The 24268-nt window shown below is 44.3% G+C and overlaps 1 protein-coding gene across 4 annotated transcripts in view; it reads left to right on the top strand.

Moving 5' to 3' along the window:
- LOC138733567 (phospholipid-transporting ATPase FetA-like) overlaps positions 1-24268 on the top strand; it is a 91037-nt gene that overhangs the window by 15964 nt on the left and 50805 nt on the right. For all 4 annotated transcript variants that reach the window (XM_069880886.1, XM_069880885.1, XM_069880884.1 and 1 more), the window contains 2 exons: positions 3980-4058; positions 19235-19293. In XM_069880886.1, coding sequence (XP_069736987.1) covers positions 4016-4058; positions 19235-19293 — 102 coding nt within the window. In that variant the 5' untranslated portion in view covers positions 3980-4015. The remainder of the gene's footprint in view (positions 1-3979; positions 4059-19234; positions 19294-24268) is intronic.

The raw sequence follows: 24268 nt of genomic DNA, 5'->3' as shown, positions 1-24268 counted from the left end.
TTGAGTTGTGCCATGTTTTTTCTCATTTTTCTGCTCCTTATTGTGGTGGTGGGAAGTGCCTCCCTCCACCTCCAGTTTGCAGTACAGCCCTTAGTGAGCCATGTTTTTGGATTAAGATGTAGCCTTTGCAAATTCCACACGCTGAAGCTCATTGCAACCTGCCCCTCTCACAGGACAAGCTTTGCAGTTGTTTTCTCAAGCCAAATGGGGCTCTTATCTTTCTTAAATAAGGCTGAGCCTAGTTTGCAAGAAAACATCCTTTCCCTATTCCAGACCCATCAAAGTAGCTTCTTGCTGTGGGTATTAAAGTTCTCAGGGCCCATAATTAAACTGTCAGTAGCCATAAAGCAAGAGTCCCGTAAATTAAGAACTGGAAATTTGAGTTTTAAATATTTTTTGCTATAGGCTTTGGAAACATGTTGGGGTCTAACATGTCCTGTTAAACAAGACTGTGAATCCCAGTTGATTACTGAACAGCGCAGGGTACCCAGAGTAAACAGAAATGAAAAAGAAAACCCAACCCTAAATTATCAAGCGGAAAATGGCACAGCAAAAAGGTCCAGAAGGGCTGACACAGGCTGTGGAAGGCAAGTTGAGGAAATTTAAACAGAGCTTTACTTTGCATCTGAAAATAGCTGGTGCCAGGGAAAATGAAGGTAAGCAGGAAATTGCTTTTTTTTGTCTGACTATAGAAAGTTTTCATATGTTTTACATATTTTCAGTTAACTCAGGAACAGGAGGTTGTGAATGTATCTCACCAAAATTTGAGAAGTACTTCATGCTGCATGAAAATGAAATATGAGAGTAATCATTTTTTTTCCTGAAAACATAAAGGTAAATTAAAACCATGGCAGTGTTTGAGAGTGATATGAGGCTGAAGACCCACCTCTGCAATTCTGTAAGGATTTAAAAAAATAGAGACACATAAAGAAAACTGAACAGGGATATGAGTTCTGATTACAAGTAGAATCCAAGAAAAATAAATACCCTGAGGGAGATTGTTGATAGATACAGGTGCAAAGATCTTAGACCCTGCAGGTAGGACTGAAAGTCAAAAATACCCCAAGAAAAAGCCCTGGGACAAAAGAAAGGCAGGCAGAGCTAAAGTCAGCCAAGAGACCACATCTAGCTGTAGATGTTGTGCCAGCTAAAATAAATGGGAACAGTATCTGGAGCACTACCAAAAGAAACAACTCCACCATCAATTGCTTAAGTTTGTTTTCACACTTGCAGCTGATGATCAGTGAACCACCAGACTGAAAACACATCTGTAAGTGTGAAGGTGTACTAGTACAGACTGGGCTGTGAGCAGGTGCACACAGAAGCTAAGCCAGCGTGAGAGCAGCGTGCTGGGTGAAGGAATATGAGGATTAGATGTGTGAGTCAATGACAAAGCAGCAAAGAAAGATATTTGCAATATTATGAATGAAGGGTACACCTTGATGCAATAGGTGTGTGTAAAGCCCTTAATGCCATTGTGTGTGCCTATTGAATACTGACACATTCTCAAATGACCCTGTGGTTTGGGCAAGCCAGCAACTGAGTTTTGCATGAAGAATCAGGTCACCTTGGGAAGGATTTGTAACTCCTGGGCTTTAACTAGGTAAGCAGCTATGCTAAATCTGTGTGGTGGAAATGACGTGCCAGAGAGGCAATTGATGCAAACTGATATGGCAAAGTTATCACCCACACCTGCCCTAGGTGACAAGGTCTTATGGGAATGGTGAACCTGCAGGAATAATTATGCTGGTCATGATAGTAACTTGAATTTGTTGCTGTGTGAAGATATTCAATGAATGCAATTCTAATAAAATGCACTGGGAAGCTGAAGGAATTAAAGATGTCCTCCACACCAAAACAGGGTATTGTTGCAGTCTTGTTGTCACACTCTACTTATGCCAGGAACCAGTGATTAACGAATCACAGTAATTAACAAAAGCCATGTGTCAGGGCTGAAAGAAGTTTCAGATTTTTGTTTGCAAGAGATAGATCTTAACTCTTTTGTTTGTTTCATATTATTACTGCTGAAAGAAGGTTTATGACCACTCGGTCTTCTCTGCTACTCTACAAATATAAACAGCTTTCTTTCTTCCCACTGCTGAAATTATGTATCTTGTCAATTGAGCACACAGCTGGGAGAGGTTCTGTAGTTGCAGATGGTCTTTCTAAAACGTGTGGCAAAGCCTAAAGTTTAGAATTATAGCCATATTCCAACCAATCAACCAACCTTGTCCATCATTGTGCTACCAGTGGATAGTGATTATCAGATTTGTGACTCTTGGTGCTCTAGGAAATCTATAATCTTTATGTCTGGGTGTGTGGGAAGTATGTCTCACTCCTCCTACCAGTTTGTGGGGAGTTCTCAGTCCTTGTTGGGAGGGGTTTGCAAGACATAATGGTAATTCTGGAGCATGGAAGAAATTATGTTGAAAAAAAATGATAGACTGAGTTCATTTAGGGATGGAAAGTCAGGTGGGTCAGCAGGACTGAGAAAGCTTTAGGATGTGACATTGTATGTCATAGCTTTAAGTGGTTTAGCTCCATGGACAGAGGAAATTTTGGGGACAGGTATTGCCCAAGCATTTGTTCTGGTGAAATAATTGAATCTGCATGAGCGAACAGGAAAAGGGTCACAGACAAGCACAATTTGCAGAGGGATTCTGAACATTGTGGTGAGTAGCAGGGAGCACCGTGCCCAGGCTGTGCCATGATCAGGGTGTGCAACACTTAGCTGGGTGGCTGGCATTTATCTGGTGCCTTTTGCCTTGTCTCAGGCTCACTGAATTGCGGCTGCTAAATATAGATTTGCTTTAGCATCTGGAATAGAGATCTGCACGGAAATATTGAACTTATGCAATGATTGTAGAGTTTTCCTTAATGTTTACCTTTGTCTTCTGAAAAGATGTGAAGCTCAAGTTTGCATGAAGGACGGTCTGGTGATGATGTGTCAGACTTGCTTTTGGGCAGTGGCATAGGTGGTATTTGCTTTTGCATTTCCAAAATACAATGTATTTGCTATACTTCTCTTTAGACACGCTTGCTCTGCACAGACAACATAAGATAAAAGGCAAAAACGTCACTGTGTTACCTAGAAAACTTGTCCTAGACAGATTACAATTACCTCAAATGTCTCAGCTTGACTCCACTGGCCAGTTAAGACACTGGTACAATGTTCCTGTTGATTCAGACTCCCAGTCAGACAGACAGTGCTGGCTTTTCCCATTCTCTCCAGCCTTCATAGGCTGTCAACACCAACATCACCATTGCATCCTTTAATTAAACTGTCTGATGCCTGGAAAACTGGAAGTTGTATTGCTAATAGGTTTTTATGCAATCTTGTTTAATACTCAATTCCTCTGCATATCGGGATATATTCAGTGTCTTAAAAGCATTTCTGGTGCCTGGCTTTTGGCTTCTAAGCCAGGAAGTTTGCAGTCAGCAGGGCAGAAGCTTTACTCAGACATACAGGCTAGTCCACCCCAAACACAGAGGTCACCAGCAAATGGACAACAGTGTCTGCCAGCACATGCTGAGCACAGGCAGACATACAGGAAACCAGTGTTTCCCGCTGCTTCCTCCTCTTCAGGGAGGCTGGTTTTGCTCTGGGTAGTCACACAGTCCCTCTGTACCTTAAGTACAAGTTCTGTGGTTGTGTTTCGCCCTTTCACATAGCACTAAGGTAGTAGGAATGTCCTTTTCAGTTTCTCCTCTACTGGTCTCTTCTTTGTGCGATGTCAGAAGATGCACAGATGAAAATCTTCAAGGAAAGGTGTGCTTCCCTGACACAGTCCAGCTTGCAAACCTGAGATAGTTTTGGATTTTAAAACATAGTATATGATAAACTGTAGCTGTTGCCTGCAGTGCTTAGGAGCTTGGTTCTCTCATTTTGTGGGCACAGAATTACGTGTGTGTGCAGTACCTTGTCATGCTGCAGGCCTAGAAAACCCCATTGTGAATTACATTCTTTTTTCTTTTGCAGAAGTTCCATGGACTTGGACTAAAATAAAATTTTGGGATGTCTCTATTAGGATTGAAATTTGGAAAGAAGAAATTGAAAGGTGAGTGTGGTCTGATGAAGCCATTGTCATGGGTGATAAACTAAGGAATGTAAAAACTGCATGTGTGAGCCCTCAAGATCATGTTTGGGAGCATGTCTGACACCTGCAGAGCAGGCAGGGACATGAACACTTTCGTTACTTTTCCTGCACTTCATACTGCCTTGGAGGAGCACTGAGGACTGTGTGTCAGTGAACCAGGGACATCTGCAACAGAACAGACTACAAAGTTTTTGCTCTGTCATGGCACATGATCAGCTTGGGGTTTTGGCGAGTTTTGGTGCTTATTCTACAAGGATCTTTTGGAGGAATGGGTGGATGAGGAGTTCATAGTGCCCTCTCCCAAGTATTTTATAAAATACAGTAGAAGCAAGTTAGTGTGAAAGTCTGATGCAATCTTCTGATGATAAAATGTATTGATGGCAATGGCTCAGATATTCCCTTCAATGAGAGTTAGGAAGAAGAATAAAGTAGACGGATGCACCCTGAAAGCATCCCAAAAGTTGCTGAGAGGAACACTAACTCAGGAGAAAAAAACAGAGCCTGAGTAACACCCTCCCTGTGAACGCTATGTGGCACCCAAATAAATGAGTGTAGAGATGGGGAGCATCCATCCTCTCCAGTGTGATACTCACTGGACTTAGCAGCAGAAATTCCTGAAGAGATGATTGCTTGGAAGAAGTCCAGTAGTAAGGCTATTAACATCCTTAAAGTGGGTCAGCTTCCTACAGCTCCTCGCGGTGCATCTTCATCAGGCTTCTGAACTGAGCCTCCAGGCACTGGCTGCAACTTCTGGTCAGGGATCCAGATACACAGACGCTGTGAAGAGGGAAAGTGTCTGTCTTTCCTTTCCAGAATGTTCCTCCCTGTACTTGATAAATGCAGAGATTAGTTTCCTACTTATATTTTGACATGATTTCTTCCTCCCACCCCCCACCTCTCTGAGCTCAGAAGACTGAATAGCTTTTTCCCAAGGGTTTATTTTTGCAACTGTGCTGCTGTTTTCCCATCTTGATATGGGGCATTTGTTGGTCTGATAGTCCCAGGAGATGAGGTTGTGATTGTTCCTGGGGAGGGAACTCTGCCAGCCTGAGGTCTCTTTCTCCACCTTGGCTTTGGAGATAAAGGACCACAGGCTTGTCTGTGAGCTGCTGTCCACTCAGGGAATCCCCACTTATAGAGAGAAGTTGTTCTTGTTATCAAAAAGATTATGTTGCTATGCTAGGAAAATCTTGAGTTTTGCGTGGCCCTGAATCTGTGTTTCAGCAGAGAAGTGTTAAGCCCCTCCTTCAACCAAGTGTCTAAGAAACTGAGATCTTTCTAGATATAAAAGAACATGCTTTATAGGGAAAACCAGTTTATTTTTACATTTTATGTGCTTTTGATCACCAGTTCAAAACCAATGAATTCAAACTGGAGGAAGTTCTGAGAAGGATAAGGGAAGCTGGCGTGATAAGGGAATGAGGAGCTTACATAACAGGAAACTAAAAGAGCTTTTCCTCCCCTTTCATTTTTAATTCTTTTGCCTTGCAGCCTAAAAGCTGAAGGGTTATGGTTGCTCCTTGAAAACATTCCGCTAGAGTAAATGCCAGGGTCAAAGTGCTATTTTAATCCAACAGTTTATAAGTCTTTCTGCTCAGAGAAGTCCATTAGGACTGTGCTGTCTGAGAGCAGATGAGGCTCATTGGGGAACATCCCATGCACTCATACTGGAGAGACAGTACTGCTCATGGAAAGACCAAATTTTCATTCCATTCCAGAAACATAGCTGGTTGGCAGTTAACCTTACTGAAGAGCTATGCTTTCATGGGAAGGAATGGATTACCTCAGGGATCAACTGCTGAAATGGGCATCAGCATTGCTCCAATGAGAACCAGCAGCAGTTTGCAGCTCCACCTCAGCAATACATGGCTGTTTCCACATGAGCCAAGATGCAGGCAATATTAGAAGAGTTTTTTTCAGGATAGGCATTATTTAACTAAAATTCTTGGAGATAACAGTGGGGTTTTTTTACAGTTTCATGTTCTTTATGCAAGGAATCATGGACATCACTGATATTCAGCTTCACAGAGCAGCGATATGTTGTGTCATGTCAGATACACAAAACTGTTGCAGGAAACCAGTCCTGGATGACTGAGCCTTTCTAAGGATCCTCAAACCCAGGTGTGGCAGTAGACCTCTTAGATAAGCAGCAGTAGTGTTTCTGTGGAAAAGATGCCTGAGATCTTTTACACTGAGGTTTAATCTACAATGAACATTGATGGAACAGAGTGGAATGGTGAGATTTATGATTCATGGAGTTTGTGGGAAGAAATAAGGATCAGGTCTTGGTGATAGTTGATAAACGTGGAATATCTCTGACCACTGGCTTGATCCCATGGTAGGTTAACTCAGCACCGGAACTTTGTTTCTGGAGGATCGGGGTGGTCAAGTACCACCTCTGAAACAAACAGAAAAAGAGACAGGAAGAACTTGTCTACAAAAATAACCTCATCCCAAGATGCATGCTTCCAGTACATGGCAAGAACAGCCATTGCTGCAGCTTTGTCTCCATAAGTTCACCCTAGGGAGAACTGTGAGTGGAAGAGGATGGATATTTATTAATTGAATCAGGGCTTTCGGAAAACTCCATGGGGTTCTCCTTCTTGCTGCTAGGGACAGGCTGTTTTCCAGGGCAGATGGTTTTGAGCAGCCAGGCGCCAGGTACATCTTGGCAGGAGTGACCAACTCCCTGCAGAGAAGGCAGTCCAAGAGTGGCCCTATAGACGTAGAGCTTGGCTGTCTTCTGGGACTCCCATTCAGTTCTGATAGGAAATATCTTAGCACAACAGACATTGAGTATGAAAAATATATTTATTTTTACATAATTTCCCATGGGGGAAATAACTGTGAATTGAAAAACTTCTTAAAGTTTATTTCAGAGCTGTATTTATTTTTATGATTTTTACATCGCTTCCTGTCACTGCGTATTGCTGTTATTAACAACATGTGCAATTGTGTCAAGCTGTGGTGTTACTAACATTTCTAGGAGATACTGTTTTCTAGTGAAGAAAATAATATGTGCCAGCCAGTCACTGTCAGACTGTTTTTTAAAATAAAAATAGATGGTTGTTTCAGCTGCTTTATTGAACAGGCTGATATTGGTCAAAATATTGTGAACTACTATTATGAAAACAAGCATACAAAGTGATATAAAATTCTAAACTAATTTGAAAAAAAAATATTCAAAATGGAAATTTTAGAAAATGAAAAAGAGACAATTTCCACTGCTAATGTATTTGAAAAATGCATATTTTAATTCTGAAATGAACTGAAAGCAAACATGAAAAGAGGAAGATGTTTCTTAAGACATAATCTGAAGTGAAGGGCAATCCAGAAATGGTGTTATTGCAGGAGATGGGGATAGGGAAAGAAGAGGCAGCCTCTATCCCTTCCCAGAGTAAGCTAAAAGGGAATAGTTTCTATTTCAAGGTTATCCAGCACTTCTTCCAGGTCTGTGTCGTAAGAGTGCTGTTTGACTGTGAGTGTAGTACACACTGGGCAAAGCTGAAGCATCCTTTTGAGATCTCTTTTCTTGTTTTCTCTCTCCTTGTGGTGATAATAGCTTTCAGGAAAGAGCATCTAATCTACTATTGATTTTTATCTTTGTATTAAAAATTAACTGGACCTGAGGCAGAAATAATCCCAGTTCACCCTGAAGATTTTTTATCTCAGACCTTACATTTGATGTATGAAAATGGACATATGTCAGTACATCTCCTAAGTGGGCCCTCTGTTAGTGATGCCAGAAAAATAAATAATGTTTTATTAACACCTGGTTCAGGGACATATGAAATGTTTTACCTGTGCTGGCAAATTCCCATTGTTGTGCAGCATTTGTTTGGTGCTAGCAGGAGGCTGAGCACAAAAGTCACAGTTCAAGACCAAAAAAAGTGGATATCTTCTGTTTTACTTCTTAAGGAGGAAGGAAGATTCTTGTTCTTTCAAGCACAAAGAGGTGATAAAGAGGATCTTTATTTAATAATGGAGAAACAGACAGGAGGGAATAGGTCTAAACGCATTTATGGTGGTATATCTGAATAGTCTTGCTATAGTTTATTTTTCTTAATTAAATCCCTCACACTCTGTAAAAGCGAGTCCATTTAAGAGATGAAAATGCATCTGATTGCCACCATATATCCCCTCCAGCCACAGCGGCCAGACACGCTCCGTAAATGAAGGGACATCTATATGTTGAAAATGTGCTGTTTCCACAGAATCACAGAATCACTAAGTTGGAAAAGACCTCTGGGATCGTCAAGTCCAACCATTCCTATCAATCACTAAACCATGTCCCTCAGCACCTCATCTACCCGTCTTTTAAACACCTCCAGGGAAGGTGACTCAACCACCTCCCTGGGCAGCCTGTTCCAGTGCCCAGTGACCCTTTCCATGAAAAATTTTTTCCTAATGTCCAGCCTAAATCTCCCCTGGTGGAGCTTGAGGCCATTCCCTCTTGTCCTGTCCCCTGTCACTTGGGAGAAGAGGTCAGCTCCCTCCTCTCTGCAACCTCCTTTCAGGTAGTTGTAGAGAGCAATAACATCTCCCTTCAGTCTCGTCTTCTCCAGGCTAAACAACCCCAGTTCCCTCAGCCACTCCTCATAAGGCCTGTTCTCCAGCCCCTTCACCAGCTTCATTGCTCTTTGTTGTTTTGTAACGTGGAGCCCTGGAGAGCCTCTCTTTTGAGTCAATAATAAAAAAGAGTTTGTTTGCCAGGCAGCTGGGCATGTTCCTGCTCTGAGCGGGGTTTGTCTGTGACCTTCAACTTCCTGGTTTCCATCCCGCTAGGTTCTCATCTCTCCCCTTGGCCTATCTAGAAAAGAAACGTTTATGGGCTCTGGAAGAGGGGACAGGCCTCTTGGATGGACTACAGGAGGGAAGTGACATTGTATAGAGAAAAGATCAGAAGGGCTAAGGCTCAACTAGAGATCAGATTGGCAAAGTCTGTGAAAGATAACAAAAAATCTTTCTATAAATATATAAATAATAAAAGGAGGACTAGAGAGACCATACAGTCCCTACTGAACGCAGAAGGAACAACAGTGACAGGGGATGAGGAAAAGGCTGAGGTACTTAATGCCTTCTTGGCCTCAGTCTTTAGTTGTAAAGAAAATTGTTCCATTTGTGTACAAACCCAGGAGCTAGAGGAGCAAAATGAGGCTCGCATGATCCAAGAGGAGGTGGTCAGAGCCTTGCTAGCCCGACTAGACACCCACAAGTCTATGGGGCCGGATGGGATTCATCCAAGGGTATTGAGGGAGCTGGCGGATGTGCTGGCCAAACCCCTTTCCATCATCTTCCAACAGTCCTGGAAGACTGGGGAAGTCCCACTGGACTGGAGGCTGGCTGATGTCGTGCCCATCTACAAGAAGGGTCGCAGGGAGGACCCAGAAAATTACAGGCCTGTCAGTCTGACCTCAGTGCCAGGGAAAGTCATGGAACAGGTGATCTTGAGTGCTATCATGAAACACATGCAAGAGAACCGGGTGATCAGGCCCCATCAACATGGGTTCACAAAAGGCAGGTCTTGCCAAACTAACCTGATCACCTTCTATGACAAAGTGACTCGACTACTGGATGAGGGAAAGGCTGTGGATGTGGTCTTCCTGGACTTCAGCAAAGCCTTTGACACAGTTTCTCACAGGATTCTGCTTAAGAAACTGTCACCTCTGGCCTGGACAGGCGCACACTCTCCTGGGTGGAAAACTGGTTGGCTGGCCGGGCCCAGAGAGTGGTGGGAAATGGAGTTAACTCCAGCCGGAGGCCAGTGACAAGTGGTGTCCCCAGGGCTCAGTGCTGGGTCCAGCCCTGTTCAATGTCTTTATCAATGACCTGGATGAAAGCACTGAGGGCACCCTTAGCAAGTTTGCGGATGACACTAAGCTGGGTGGAAGTGTGGATCTGCTGGAAGGTAGGGAGGCTCCAAAGGGATCTGAACAGGCTGGACCACTGGGCAGAGTCCAAAGGGATGAGGTTTAACAAGGCCAAATGCCGGGTCCTGCACTTGGGGCACAACAACCCTGTGCAGCTACAGACTAGGAGAAGTCTGGCTGGAAAGCTGCCTGGAGGAGAGGGACCTGGGGGTGTTGGTTGACAGCGACTGAACGTGAGCCAGTGGTGGCCCAGGTGGCCAAGAAGGCCAATGGCATCTTGGCTCGTATCAGAAACGGTGTGACCAGCAGGTCCAGGGAGGTTATTCTCCCTCTGGACTCGGCACTGGTGAGACCGCTGCTCGAATCCTGTGTTCAGTTCTGGGCCCCTCACCACAAGAAGGATGTTGAGGCTCTGGAGCGAGTCCAGAGAAGAGCAACGAAGCTGGTGAAGGGGCTGGAGAACAGGCCTTATGAGGAACGGCTGAGAGAGCTGGGGTTGTTTAGCCTGGAGAAGAGGAGGCTGAGGGGAGACCTCATTGCTCTCTACAACTACCTGAAAGGAAGTTGAGGAGAGGAGGGTGATGGCCTCTTCTCCCAAGTGACAGGGGACAGGAGAAGAGGGAATGGCCTCAAGCTCCACCAGGGGAGGTTTAGGCTGGACATTAGGAAAAAATTCTTCACAGAAAGGGTCATTGGGCACTGACGGAGGCTGCTGAGGGAGGTGGTTGATTCACCTTCCCTGGAGGTGTTTAAGGCACGGGTGGATGAGGTGCTAAGGGGCATGGTTTAGTGTTTGATAGGAACGGTTGGACTTGATGATCCGGTGGGTCTCTTCCAACCTGGTTATTCTATGATGCTATGATTCTATGATCCACACTTGTCATGTCCTGCCAGCCTTTGGCTGCCATTCAGGGCAGGGATGAGCTTTGGTTTCATGCTGCAGAGCAGCTGACATGCCAGTACCAGGCAGGTTACAGTGTTAGGTTGACACTCAGGTAACAAGGGTTTGGCTTCTGTCTGTGTCCCAGACAGACTATAGGTATTTAACCACTGTGAGCTTCAAACCTGCTGCATGGCTCTTCCGCTTACCCACATACCTTCTGGCCCTTATTAATGTTGAGCTTGTTGGGTAAATTCCTGGCTTTGGTTTTGGGTAGAGTTCTCTTGGGGCAGTTCTCATCTAAGCAAGGCAATGGTGTTTCATGAATGTGAAATCCTGTGATACTGCTGCTATAAAAAATAACCCTGGTGTCTTTTACCCAAAGGTAGGGACTTCACCCAGGTACAGGACCTGAAAAATGAGAAACCTGGTGCATGGTTCCTTCATCTCTCATGGCTGAATAAACGGGGCAATTATTGCTTTAAGGTGAAATTACCTTGTATAATAGCCTCCCTAAGAGCAGCAATTTTGGTTGCGTATTACAGTACACAATGACTTGTCCTCTCCCATGGAGTTGCCTTTCAATGGACTTTGTGATTCTCTTTTCTTGGGGGAGGATAGAAGTACTGACACACAATGGCAGGTTTCAGTTACTTGAGCACACAGAATAACAGTCCAGCAAAGACTAGAAATAAAGGAAGAAATGGGTGATCTCCTGGGTGCTGGTGGCAAGGTGGCACTTATGCCATTCCTGAGAAGCGATACCAATAGCTGGGTTACACAGTGATGATGAGGTGCTCAAAAGTAGGGTCGATAAAAATAGAAGGGAGATGGGACAGAAGGAGATACATCATAAAATTTGAAACAAAAAATATGCTGCATCTTGAGGTCTTCTGAATTAGAGGCTCAGGAGGGTCATATATGTGCCCTTGGGAGCAGAATAACTGTGTTACAGCTTTCACAACTTGGTGTTGGTAAGGTTAATAGCTTTACTAAGAACCATTCTGTGAGGGAAACTGGCAAGATGAGCCCAGCTACAGGATACTATTTTTTCATAGCTGGTCCAGGGTAGTGTTTTTGTTCTTGAGGTCGCTTGTTTAAAGGGTGGAGCAGAGATCAGTATTTTTACAGAGTTTGTGCTGCCTCTACTCTGTTGTCAGGCTTTGTTATGCTGGCACTCCCTTAATTGGGCTGTGTTCACTTCATCTGTGAGGTATCAGGCCCTAGTTTGTATATGACTTGGCAAAACCAGACAGCCCTTAACCTCTTTCTTGGAGCCACAATAACTAATATCTACAAAATTTTTTCCAACAGCCTGTTGGAAGCATTGCTCTTGGCATATGCTCCTTAGTACAAACCAGAAACAAATTTCCAGGCTGTCTGACCAGATCTTGAAGCTAACCTTTTGCAGGACTTTTCCATGTAGCAGTCCTAAATGGAGAAGGCTGGTGGGCTGGCCAGTTACATTTATAGTTGATTTTTGGCATGAGTTTGATTTTATTAAATACAGATGTTGTTCTGTGGTTTAGCTCCCAAATCTGTCTGCCTGAGAAAACAGCCACTTTCCCAGTGACTTGATCTCAGTGGTTAGACCAAAAACTGGGCACTAAGCCATATTTATATTCACTGAGTTTCCACTGATGAATAATTTAAAATGGTTTTCAGTGGCAGTGAAATGATAACTTGGAGCACAAATCCCATTCCTTCTTTTAAGGATTTGATTGCAGTTTGCAAAGGCAGAAAGTCTGAGTTGCTTAGAGATATAAAGAAGTTTTAAGAAATGGAAATCTTCACATCTGATAGCCCTTCAGGTTTCCCCTCCCTTTTTCCTCAGTGCTTTCATAATCAACAGGGCATGATAGGACATGCATGCTTGGATCTACAGCCAAAATGTTCTGAGCTGTGTTTTCCAGGAGAAGCTGGTGTAATGCTTGACTTTCCCTTTTTGTTTATTGGGATCATCCAAGAGGCTTCATCAATGTCCAAACAGTTCCAGAAACTTAAATAAGAGTTGTTTGGTCTATGAGAGCTGAGAATTGCTGGCTTAGGAGCCACAGCAACAGCACCTCATGGTCCCCTGTTGGTAAATATAAAACCACTGAGGCAGTGTTGCCTTGTGCATGTGAACGGTGGAGGTTCTATATTGTTGTAGCCAGAGGACAGAAAGTTCTGCTTGCTAATGTTGTTGGATGAAGCACCCTTTGCAATTTGTTGTGGTTATTCTTGCTTTAGCCAGAGGTACTGGCTGTTAATACAGTAAGGAAAACTAAAATCTTGCCACTAGGAATTAGGCTTCTGTTTTGTCCTTTAGGGACATCACCTCTGAGAGGGATGGATGGCTATGGCAGGACAGAGACTTTCCATTCGGTTTTGAAGCAGGTTGATAGCTATCCAGGGCCTTCAGAAATAGGTTCTCCTAGAAAACCTGCCCTTAGCTACCTAGGTCAATGCCCTTAGCTAGTAGGTCAATGCCTTGAGAGAGCTTCATTTGCAGTTCTGTGACCACCCCTAAACTATTTGCAGCTATTTCTCTGTCTTCATGTAGAAGCCATTCCTCTTAGAGAGCATATCTCTCTTAGTTGTGGGAAGCTGGGCTCTTTCCTCATAGTGGAAACACACATGGTTTCTTTCTAGGAGCATTTGGGATCCTTGAATTCAAATGCATGTGCCAAGTGCCTCTTCACTGGCTATGCAGACACTGGGAGCAGGCTGGGGAAGGGTGATGGCTCCTCACTCCCCCAGTGAGCTCTGAAGAGAACAAAGAAGCTTGCAGCACCTCCAGGTGCTGCCTGCAGAACTTTGATTTTTGGCATGCAGCCCCCTCAAGGGCTGCCCTGCAGATGGTAATAGAGGATCGCCTTCTATGGCAAGGTGACCCGCTTAATGGGTGAGAGAAAAGCTGTGGACATAGTGTATTTCGACTTCAGTAAAGCCTTTGACATCATGCTCACAGTATTCTACTTGAAAAACTGGCTTCCACTGGCCTGGACAGACACACCTTCAGCTGGGTTAAAAACTTGCTGGATGGCCGGGCCCAAAGAGTGGTGGAAAATGGAGTAAAATCCAGTTGTAGGCTGGTCACAAGTGGTGTCCCCAAGGCTCAGTGCTGGGTCCAGTTCTGTTCAATATCTTTATCAATGACCTGGGTGAGGGGATTGAATGTACCCTTAGCAAGTCTGTGGATGACACAAAGTGTTGATCTGCTTAAGGGTAGGGAAGCTCTGCAAAGGGATCTGAACAGGCTGGATCTATGGGCTGAGACCAACAGGGTGAGGTTTAAGAAGGCCGAGTGCCGGGTCCTGCACTTGGGACACAACCGCCCCATGAAGCACTACAGGCTTGCGGAAGAGTGGCTAGAAACCTGCCTGGTGGCAAGGACCTGGGGGTGTTGGTTGACAGTGACCGAACATGAGCCAGCAGTGTGCCCAGGTGGCCAAGAAGGCCAATGGCATCTTGGCTTGTATCAGAAACGGTGTGACCAGCAGGGGCAGGGAAGTGATTCTGCTCCTGTACTCCACACTGCTGAGGTCACACCTCAAATCCTGTGTTCAGTCTTTGTGCCCCTTGCTACAAGAAGGACATCAAGGTGCTGGAGCATCCAGAGGAGGGCAATGAAGCTGGTGAAGGGGCTGGAGAACAAGTCTTATGAGGAGTGGCTGAGGGCACCGGGGTTTTTTTAGTCTAGAGAAGAGGAGGCTGAAGGGAGACCTTGTCACTGCCTACAAATACCTGAAAGGAGGTTGTAGAGAGGTGGGTGTTGGTCTCTTTGCCAAGTGACAGGTGACAGGATGAGAGGGAATGGCCTCAAGCTGCACCAGGGAAGGTTCAGAGGTTGGACATTAGGAAAAAACTTCATGGAAAAGATTATCAAGCACTGAAACAGCTGCCCAGGGAGGTAATTGAGTCACCATCCCTGGAGGTATTTAAAAGATGGGTAGTTTAAGTGCTTAGGGATATGGTTTAGTAGTGGACAGGTATGGTTGGAGTTGATAATGTCAAAGGTCTTTTCCAACCTAGGGATTCTATTATTCTATGACCCAGAGTCTCGTCTGTGAGCTCTGTGCCTCATGTCCTGGCAAGGGAATAGACCCTTGAAGGACTCCAGCTCAGATCAGCAGTTCTGGATGTCTTTGTGCCTCTCTGTCCATCATGCATTCCCGTAGCTCCTTCTGACAAGGCAGTTGGGCAGACTTGCTGGCTGCAAGCAGCATGGACAAGGTGGTCTCCTGCAAGTGCTCAGCCTTTCGTTTCAGGGTTGCTGCAGGGCTTTGGCTTGCTTGTGCCGCTCCACATAGGCATGTGGTGCATGCAAACATCTCTGCCCCTGTCTGCAAGTTTGTCTTCCCCAGATCAGCACAGGCTCTATGAGCATACCCCTCTATCCATTTACATTTTCAAGCTTAGTTATTGTGGGCATAAAGATTCCAGTATTGCCTGTGTGCCGGGGCAAACAGTCGATGCCTTGGTGTACCTGCGATATTAGCAGCAAGCATGGGACAAGTGGCCAATATTCTCATGCTTGCTAGCTTGTTGCAACCTTGGAATCTTTATTAAGACCTGTGGGTTAATAGGAGAGGAATGCACAACGTGTAAAACATGAAGATAAGGGGCACATCTGGGGGAAACAAGAGGGTTGCTCTCTGTTGCTGTACTGTGGGATTCTCACAGGTGGAAATTCACTGGGATAGCTGTTACTGGATACAGAGGCACTATATAAGGTTTGCACCCTCTCAATAAAGTTGATCTCAATTGCCGCCCCCATCGACGAGGTCCATGCCTTAATCGCTACAAATTTTCTATTCCTATTTTCAATAAAGCCATTGATCTTCTCTGTGGCATTTATTCCAGTACTAGACTTGGAGCCCCAGGGGAAGGGATAAGAGTAGCACTTACTGTATGGGAGGAAATGTGTGAGTGTTGAGAAGTTCTCTTTTAACAAATAGCTTTATCTTTCATCTGCTTTGGTAATACTGTCTTCCCTCAGAAAAATTCCATAAGGGGCACATCACACAACAGTTGAAGCCCTGCAGGCTTAGACCTCTTGATCTCTGCTTCTTTTTTCCTCTGGGACACCAGACAGGTTACTCAGATCTCTTTGTATATTGTTCTCTCCATTGCGAAAGATTAGAAAAATGTGTCCAAAGAGAGCAGTGAAGTATTAAACACTTTGAGGGTCTTAAATGAAGCCTCTGAGACTGGTCTGAATCATCCGGTCTGGGCAGATGGGAGCTGATTCAAAAATGTCTGACACAGTTAGATGTGCTTGAAGAAAGGGAAAATCACATTTACCTGCTAACATAGCTTTACATTAGTAGTTAGAGATCTTGATGGAAACTGCTCACAGACAGAGATGAAAAAAGATAGTGATCTGAAAAAGGGCTTAAAAATTAGGGATCCTGTGTTATTTATAGAGTTATTGGAGGGAAAAGTGGAAGAATAGCAGTTCAATGCACTAAATAGCTTAGACATTTGCTAATGCGAGAGCGGATGAACAGGAAGAACTGAATATCTTACACATAATTTAATAGATATAATAGACACGTGCTGGGATACCTCATGAGGCTGGAATATTAATAGAAAAAAAAAAGCAGCTTATTCTGGAAGGGTAACAGAAGTGGCGAGGGAAGAGTTGTCTTCCTTCTATGTTCATGTACTCCAAGATCCAGCATGAAGAAAAACATGAACAAATTGCAGATCTCTGAGTAATGGTACAGTGTAAAGAACATAGGCACAGCAAACCAAGAAGGGCAGTCTTTGGTGAAACAAACCAAAACTGAAATAAAACACAGTTTTCTGAGAGACAGGGCATGACAGTAAATGAGGAATTCTAACCATGCAGAGGCAGAATTGGAAAGGAGCATAGGGGAATATGATCTGTTTAGCTGGCACAGTGTTTTGGTGCAGAGGTGGGTAAATTTTTGGAGCTAGAGAGGGGGCTGTTCTAAAAGTGATTCCCTCCAACAGGGAGGCTCTAGCTGGTCCTGTGAAAGCAGGGTGGAGCTTAAATGGGAATGATTATGAAATGATGGTATGACATTAAGGAAAAAGTGACAATAGCAAAGTGTTTACAAGGGACTTCAAGAAGGAAATCTTCAGTAAATATGAAAAACTAGTAAATGAGATCTAATGGGAAGGAAATCTGGGGTGGAGGGAGAATAAAGCAGAACTGTTGTTTCCTTAAATAATTAATATTGAGGGCACAAGTATTAAGCATCTTTCAGGGAAAAGCTCAAAAGAGTGTGTGAAACAGCAAAGTCACAAGCTCCTCATTCACTTCAGGCAGAGGAAGAATGCTTCTAGAAGGTGCAACACAGCATGTTTTATTGAGTACAAACTTTATGGCAAATGTTCAAAATGAGAAAAAAATCTGTTGAGGATATAAAGGGGAATGAAAGTTGCTCTGGAAAAAATGGGATCTCTGGGGTTCTGTAACCCTTCTAGGAAGAAAAAGAGCTAATGTCTGCTACTCAGTGAAAAATACCTAGCAAATAATGCTAAGAAATCTGGTTTGGAGTTTGGTTGGTTTTTTTTTTCCTTTAGTCACCTAACATTCTTGTTGCCAGAAACAAAGGAGAAAGGAAGAGATTTGGGGCTGGAATAGACATGAACGGGTTGGCTATATAAGGTAGAGTATGGCTTGGAGCAATGCTGCCTTTGAGATTTCTGGTGCATGGGCAGGCAAAGTTCAGAAGACAGGGAAAACAGGAAAAGGGGGAAAAAAATGAGCCGTTATATATGTATTAGCTTAAACTCTTGGTAAAGGTTGAAACAATTCAGCAAACCACTTCAAAGTAACTAGAAGAGTGTGTGTGTGGAAGAGATGATTAAGAGCAGTCCTGAAAAGCTGCATCAAGCCAAAATTAATTCTGTCTTAGTGGTAGCCAGAGGGCTAGTGAAAAAGCCTGTCATGTATCTTGACTGTCACTTGTGGTGTTTTCACAAGTAAACTGGAGATCCATGCTGCAGATAAAATCACCATACAGTGAGTGTCAGGCATTTCAGGAAAAAAAAATACACTGACAATAGTTATCAATGACTGATTATGAAACTTGAGAGATTCATCAAGGATATATCCTGAGTCTGGTATTCAGTATTTTCTTCTGCATCGTGGCTGGCAAAATAAAGAACACACTTGTTAAATCCGTGAATGGCACCACGCTGGCAGGATCTACAAGTGCGCTGAAAGATAGAATTGGAATTGACTAGTTGGAGAAATAGTCTGAAAAAAAATTGGATGCAATTCAGCAAGGACAAATGAAAGATTTGCATTGCCTAATGAGGCATCTGCCAGAAAGGATCTGCCAGAATGGATTATATTCTGGAACACACTCAGCTGCATGCTGGTGGGGCATAAGGATGTTATTTTAAGTTACTTTTAGGTGAATTCCCATCTGAAATACGCATTGTCTACAAGATAGGTGGAGTGCCCCTTGTGCTCTGGTCAGCTTTGGTAAGGCCTCCGCGGCAAACTATGCCCATTTTGGCCACTGTATGCCCGGAATGAGGTGGACTAGCTGGGAAGACCACTGAAAAGCAGCAAGAGTGATGTTACTTCTGACAGACTGACTCATAAGAAGTTGCTGACCCTTGGGAACAGAAGACTACAGTGAAGCATAACAGTCTTCAACTCATAAAGTACTGTTCTGTGCTCTGTGTCCTTGGCAAGTAAAATGACAAACTAAGGGGGAGCAGAAGAGCACCGTTGACCATCCTAGAAGAAGATATACTTTGTTTAAATTGAACTAATGAGGCTTATGTCAGGAAAAAACTCTCCAGGGGGAAGGATACTGCAATCCTGGAATAGATAGTCTGAGGAACAGCCATCACTGGAACTTTCTAGGACATTTATTGGGAGAAATAGAAACGACCCTCTCTTAAGGTGGTGAACAGATATGATGAACTTTTGAAATCCCTTCTGATAGTTTTTCCTTTCATGATAGCTATGGTGGTGACGTCCTGTCTGTGGCATGATGCTAGGAGATGCACTTGTACAGGAGCAAGGGCTCTAACAGCAGGCTGATGGCAGCAGCCCCAGAAGCTTCAATGTGAAGAGATTGAGCAGGGCAGGAATGATGAGCACCACTAGTTAAATGGTAATTTTTACCTAGCGTAAGGTGAATGAGCTGTAAAACAAGTGCTGGCAGTGCAGTGGGTTGTGGGACAGGAGGCTGGGAGTATAGACTGAGTGCTATGCTGTCAGTCCACAGTGATGCTTTAGTAGTGTCATCAACCTTTTCCATTCCCTGACATGGTGGCTATCCCACAGCACAGATTCCTCGTGGCATGAAGTTTTAGAAGCTCTGCATGCATTTCGTGATGTTTCATTCATATCCATACTGGCTCTACTTACTTTAAAGCATGTCTGATGTGTTTCCTCTTCTTTACAGAGGAAGAGAGACACCTTCAAGCAAACAACCGAGATTTTAATCTGCAGTTTGAATATGCTGTAAGTACCCAGCACGTTTCCTCATACAGATATAGCCACAGATATAGCTGCATCTGCTTCATGTCTTCTGTGTTGTTTCAAGGGGGTGATATGACTGCACACTAGCTACGACTCTGCAAACAAGGCGTACTTGATGAGCCATGAGGTGTGGTTCATTGCTGAGTCAACCATAGGGAGCACTGCCTCTGGAGTCAACCCTGCAAATGGGCAGTTGGAGATCTAATGTTGGAAACACATAACACTGTGACTTCACACACTTCCAGAAAATTGTGAGTCACGTGCTTGCAGGATCAGGCTCCAAGGCCTTTCAATAAAAGAACCTGGGAGGAGTTTTCTGTTGGATATGTGTCTCCATTTAAAGTAGAACATGAAAGGAGATGTGTCAGTTCCTCGGCTTTTGCTGCAAAATCCTCTCTGGCATGAAGGTTTTGAATCTGGCCTTTGTGGCTTCCTGCCAGCTTTATTTCCAGCTCCTTCACAGCCTACTTAGGTTCACACTGTGCCATGAAATCTGTGACTCCAAGGAGCATCATGACACAGGCTGGCTGTGACCCAGGTCTGTCAGGCTATGGTGACAGGCAGCCCCTTTGGTGCCTAATTTCCAAAGCTTATGGACCATTTATTGGCACCGTGTGCAGAGGAGGGCTAGCTCAGATGATGAACTTGTACTTCTTCCTTGAAGTGATCCTGAAGCTGAGTTCTTCATAAGTGTTTGCAGCTGCCAACTGATAGTAAAATGAATTTTGTGAATTTTTGTCCTCTACAATTCCAGCAGTAACATTCATCCTTCACCTTTACTCAAGAGCTCATTTGAATCATGTTTCACTTTAGGAACACGACAAATATTTTCTCAGTAAGAACTGGAAAATCTCAGCATTTCATAATTTCATAACATAATTTCTCATTCCAGAAAGTCTGACTTGCCAACAGTTTTGACTAAAGATCTTAATGTAGCTGATCTGTTGGAAACATGAACTGGTTGGTTTTCACTGGTTGCCTTTCATCCATGAACTAACCAACACAGGTTAGAGAATTTCTAGGTACCGAGCTGCTGCACCTGTCCTGGGTATGAAATTTATTGTAGCCAATACATGTGAAGGACAGTACTGCATGAATATCTTACTGAGCCTGGTGATTTGAGTCTGGGGAAGTGCATTTGATTGGCATGAAAGCTGCTAGTAGAGTGCTGGGGTAGGTATTTTCACTATGTATGGATTTGTGATCTTCCCTTAAATGATTGCAATGTGAACTGCGTGCAGCAGTAGCACAGGGAAGCAAGAAGGAGATGGACATACAATGATGTCAGGGCAGACACAACAAGCAGCTCTTCTGGTTCTGAGCCTATTTCTGTGAAAAGCCATTCATATGGCTGACTTTGCATGTCACTGTTTTCCAGGTGATGGCTGACATTCCCAAGGATTCACAAATAGCCAAAGTAAGGGGGAGTTCTGAAGAGTTTCATGAAGAGGGAGTTTCTGAAGAGAACCTAATAATGAGTTTCCGTATTCCTACCTTTCATTTTAAGCAGCTGCATGCATCTGGAGATGATAAAAAAAGGAGCTATATAGTCTCCTGGTTCCCTCCCATCAACATATGCATGATGCTTTTGAAAGTTAGCTCTTCTAGTCCTGTAGTGCAAGGATCAAATCTCAGCCCCTTCTTTATGTTCAGTTTTGTCTGAGCACTGTGGAGTTGCACTGCTAAGCACTAGGATGTGGCCCAGGGGGACCAAGACTATCTCAACACCGCAGCCTGTACTGGGGTGCTCAGGCACAACAGCTGTTAGGCTCAGTTGCCTCTCACGTGCCGACATTTTCTGGACAGAGTAGTTTCTGTCTCCTGCAGCCACAGTCCTCCCTCAATATGTCTTCCCACTGTAATGTAATTAATTTGACCTTTGTACAAGCAAACAAATGAAGTGTTTGGACTATCTGTGCTTCGTTGTCGTGCTCAGCTCTTTAGGACACGAGAATCGGCATACATGGCCAGCCACACAGTGATTTCAGTCGTCTTTATAAAGCCAGGAGGAGGAGAACAGTAATTGTCCAGCTCTTGGTCCCACAGTGAGGACCATTAGTCCTTGTCCTTCTGCACAGAAGTCTTGTCTTCCCTCAAAGCAACAGGATAGTTGCACCAATAGCTATTCCAGCCAGATAAAAAGGACACTGGGTGGAAACTGGAATGAAATCCAACAATATAGTGAAGCTTAGGAAGTGTTTCAGGCAGTGAAAGCCAAAGGAGTGAGGTTTACTTTTCCCAGTAACTTAAGACTATGATGTTAGCCATAAACCTATAAAACAGGTTGTTGTAACAAAGCTAGGTGAGGCAGTAAATGTTTCTTTAGGGTAAGGCTGTTACTGAGAAAGAACAGTAAGGAGAAGAAAGTAAGATGCAAACAGAGGCATGGTGTACTGCCTTACTGCTTCTGCCAGGCTGTATGTCGCAACTGGTGTGAAGGTTCAACCCTTTCACTAAAAAGAGATTTTCCATTATGCAGGGATAGATGAAAGGTGCAGAGCTTTATCCTCTTTTATTCTCAGTAAGAACAGGGAAGTGGGAACATACAATCAGAGATGGGCGTGTTGTCCCTAAATAGTTGGTGGTTGGCCCTTCCCAGTGCAAAGTTTACAGGATATCTGTAAAGGCAGAAGAGAGGAGGTGAGGAAGACTTGAGAACTCTATTGTGTATGGAGTCTGACATCAGCGCTGGCAGCTGCTGAAAGCTGGCTCTCCTAGTGTGAAGCAAGATACTCAAACTGGCTTTGCAAGAACCTGATGCTGTACAGTGTAAAGCTGTGTCTACTAGTGCATGCAAGGGCACGTCCAGATCCATCACATTTGGACTTTGGAGGGTAAATTTCCTCCCGGAGCTTGTCAGAAAATACATGGGAGGCCAAGTTGAAGTATGTCGCTGCAACACAGCTTCAGTTGTGGAGCCTCTTTAGCTGAGCACTGTCTGGGCAGGCGGGTTGTGCAGAAGGCTGGGCTGATAGGGTAGGATGAGGATTAGAGGACAGGAGCTGCACGGAATAATCCTTTAACACAGAGGCTTCACGATGAGGGGGAAGGACAATTTCAGAGGAAGAACTGAATGGTCCCTGTGGGCATATGACATGTGTCATGCATGCAGTGACCTGGAAGATTGGGCTGATCTCCTTCATCAGGGTGAACAGAGGCAGTACAGGCTGAGGTGGGAGCAAGGGAAGTGTCTGAAGAAGCCTCTTATATGTCTTCTGATAATTTTTGCTGTGATTAAATAATAGCAAATGCCTGTGGCTAAGGGCAGCAGTTTCGAGGAGTGGCAGTCCTTGGGTACATCAGGATTTGGACTTAGTGCCGAGACTGGAGCTGAAACTAGAGCTCTTAGGCAGGTGCAGCCCCAGATATCCTTGGCTTTATCCTGCACAACAAGAACACAGTAGCTTAGAAAAATAAAACAAACTTTAAAACAAAGTGCCGTGCGTTTAATTGAGAGCACTGAGTATGTACTACCCACCGGCTCACAAAATTAGTTAGGAATGACTCAGAAGCCAAGCGTGAATGAGTGGCATGCAAAGGCATTTAGTGCAGACAAAAATGGACTCAATATAGGTTTGCGAAAATGGAAAGTCAAGACCTAATCCTGTGTTTATTCACACTGCAGACAGGAAGATCCTTCCTGACTTCAGTAAGAGATTTGCCTGTGCAAAGACTGAAATGAAGTGAAATGCAGGGTGCCAGATGTGATCTAGCAAGACTTAAGGGCTTTAATCGAGGTTCTTATCTGAGGCATTTCAATCTGACTGCACAGTCTCAGCACAGCTTGCAGAGGGAGCTGCCCTTTATGGGTCCACCGTGATGGGCTTTCTGTCTATTGAGAGTCTGGAGGAGAAAATCTCTTCTGAGGGCTTTTAATGTTCACTCTGATCCCAATTCCATTTTAATTTTTTGCTTTCATGTTACAATTTAGCACAGCTGCACTGGGACGTCACAAAGGTCTGCAAAAACAACTTCGAAATTGGCTTTTAGACAATAGGAGAGGAAATGCAAGGCCCATGAGTCAATGACAAATTTCATCTTGGATCAGGATCTAGGGTCAAACCAGCATCCTTTCTGCAAGGCCAACAGTGAGGGGGCTGCTTGGACTTTGCTTTTGTTCTCCCTAGTCACTTGATGAATTCTCAAGGGAAATAGCAGGGATGTATCTATCTTCCTATGTCAAATAACATTGCCTTTGGCCGTATTGGCAGCTGGGTTCTTATCTCTTTGAGACTTAGTCAGAGAGCAAGGAACTCTTATAGAGGGATCAGGTGCTGCTCCATCTCCTCTGCTTGTGTGCTTTGATCTGCAAAGGATGCCTGGTGGGCTATTCTAAAGGACCTTGTCAGTGTGATCAGGATGGTGGCAATGACTGCCCTGTCTTCCCACTATAGCCTGTAAATATTTCTCAGTGTTCCTCAGGCTCAGGGCTGAAAGGAATGTTGTCTGGTTATGTGAAAATTGTCCCCTGAAGGAACAGCTACAGCAGCAACCTGCACTGCTCTTTCTGTACTTAGGAAAGTGTAAGTTGGATTCATCCAAAGACCACTTTGCAGGGCTTCCCTACAAGAAGGGGCAAGCTGGGTGGCACCAGAGCAGACAATACCCTCACTGACCAGTATGCAGTCCTGCAGCATCTGGTCAGAGGGCCTGTCCCAGACAAGTTGAGGTGATTAATCAGGTCCAGGGTCTACCTAGGCAGCCCAGTCAGGACCAGTGGGAGATGAGGCTGAAAAAAAGAGTACACCATTGGTCCAAGGTCCATCCAGGAGGCAGGGTTGGACAGGTCCATCTGCAAGAGTAGGAATAACATTAGGCTGGAGACTAGTACTCCTACAACTCCAGCAAAGTGTGAATACCCAGGGCTTAGATGGAGCTCCTGAGGCCTGGGCAGGGTTTGTGGCTGGAAGGTTCAGGTGGCATCAAGGCCATTAAAGTTGATTAGGACCCTGACAGG

The sequence above is a fragment of the Phaenicophaeus curvirostris genome, chromosome Z, assembly GCF_032191515.1.
Source record: "Phaenicophaeus curvirostris isolate KB17595 chromosome Z, BPBGC_Pcur_1.0, whole genome shotgun sequence".
In the NCBI taxonomy this organism is placed as follows: domain Eukaryota; kingdom Metazoa; phylum Chordata; class Aves; order Cuculiformes; family Cuculidae; genus Phaenicophaeus; species Phaenicophaeus curvirostris.
Note: the sequence above shows the minus strand (reverse complement) of the source record. Positions and strands in the feature narration are given on the sequence as shown.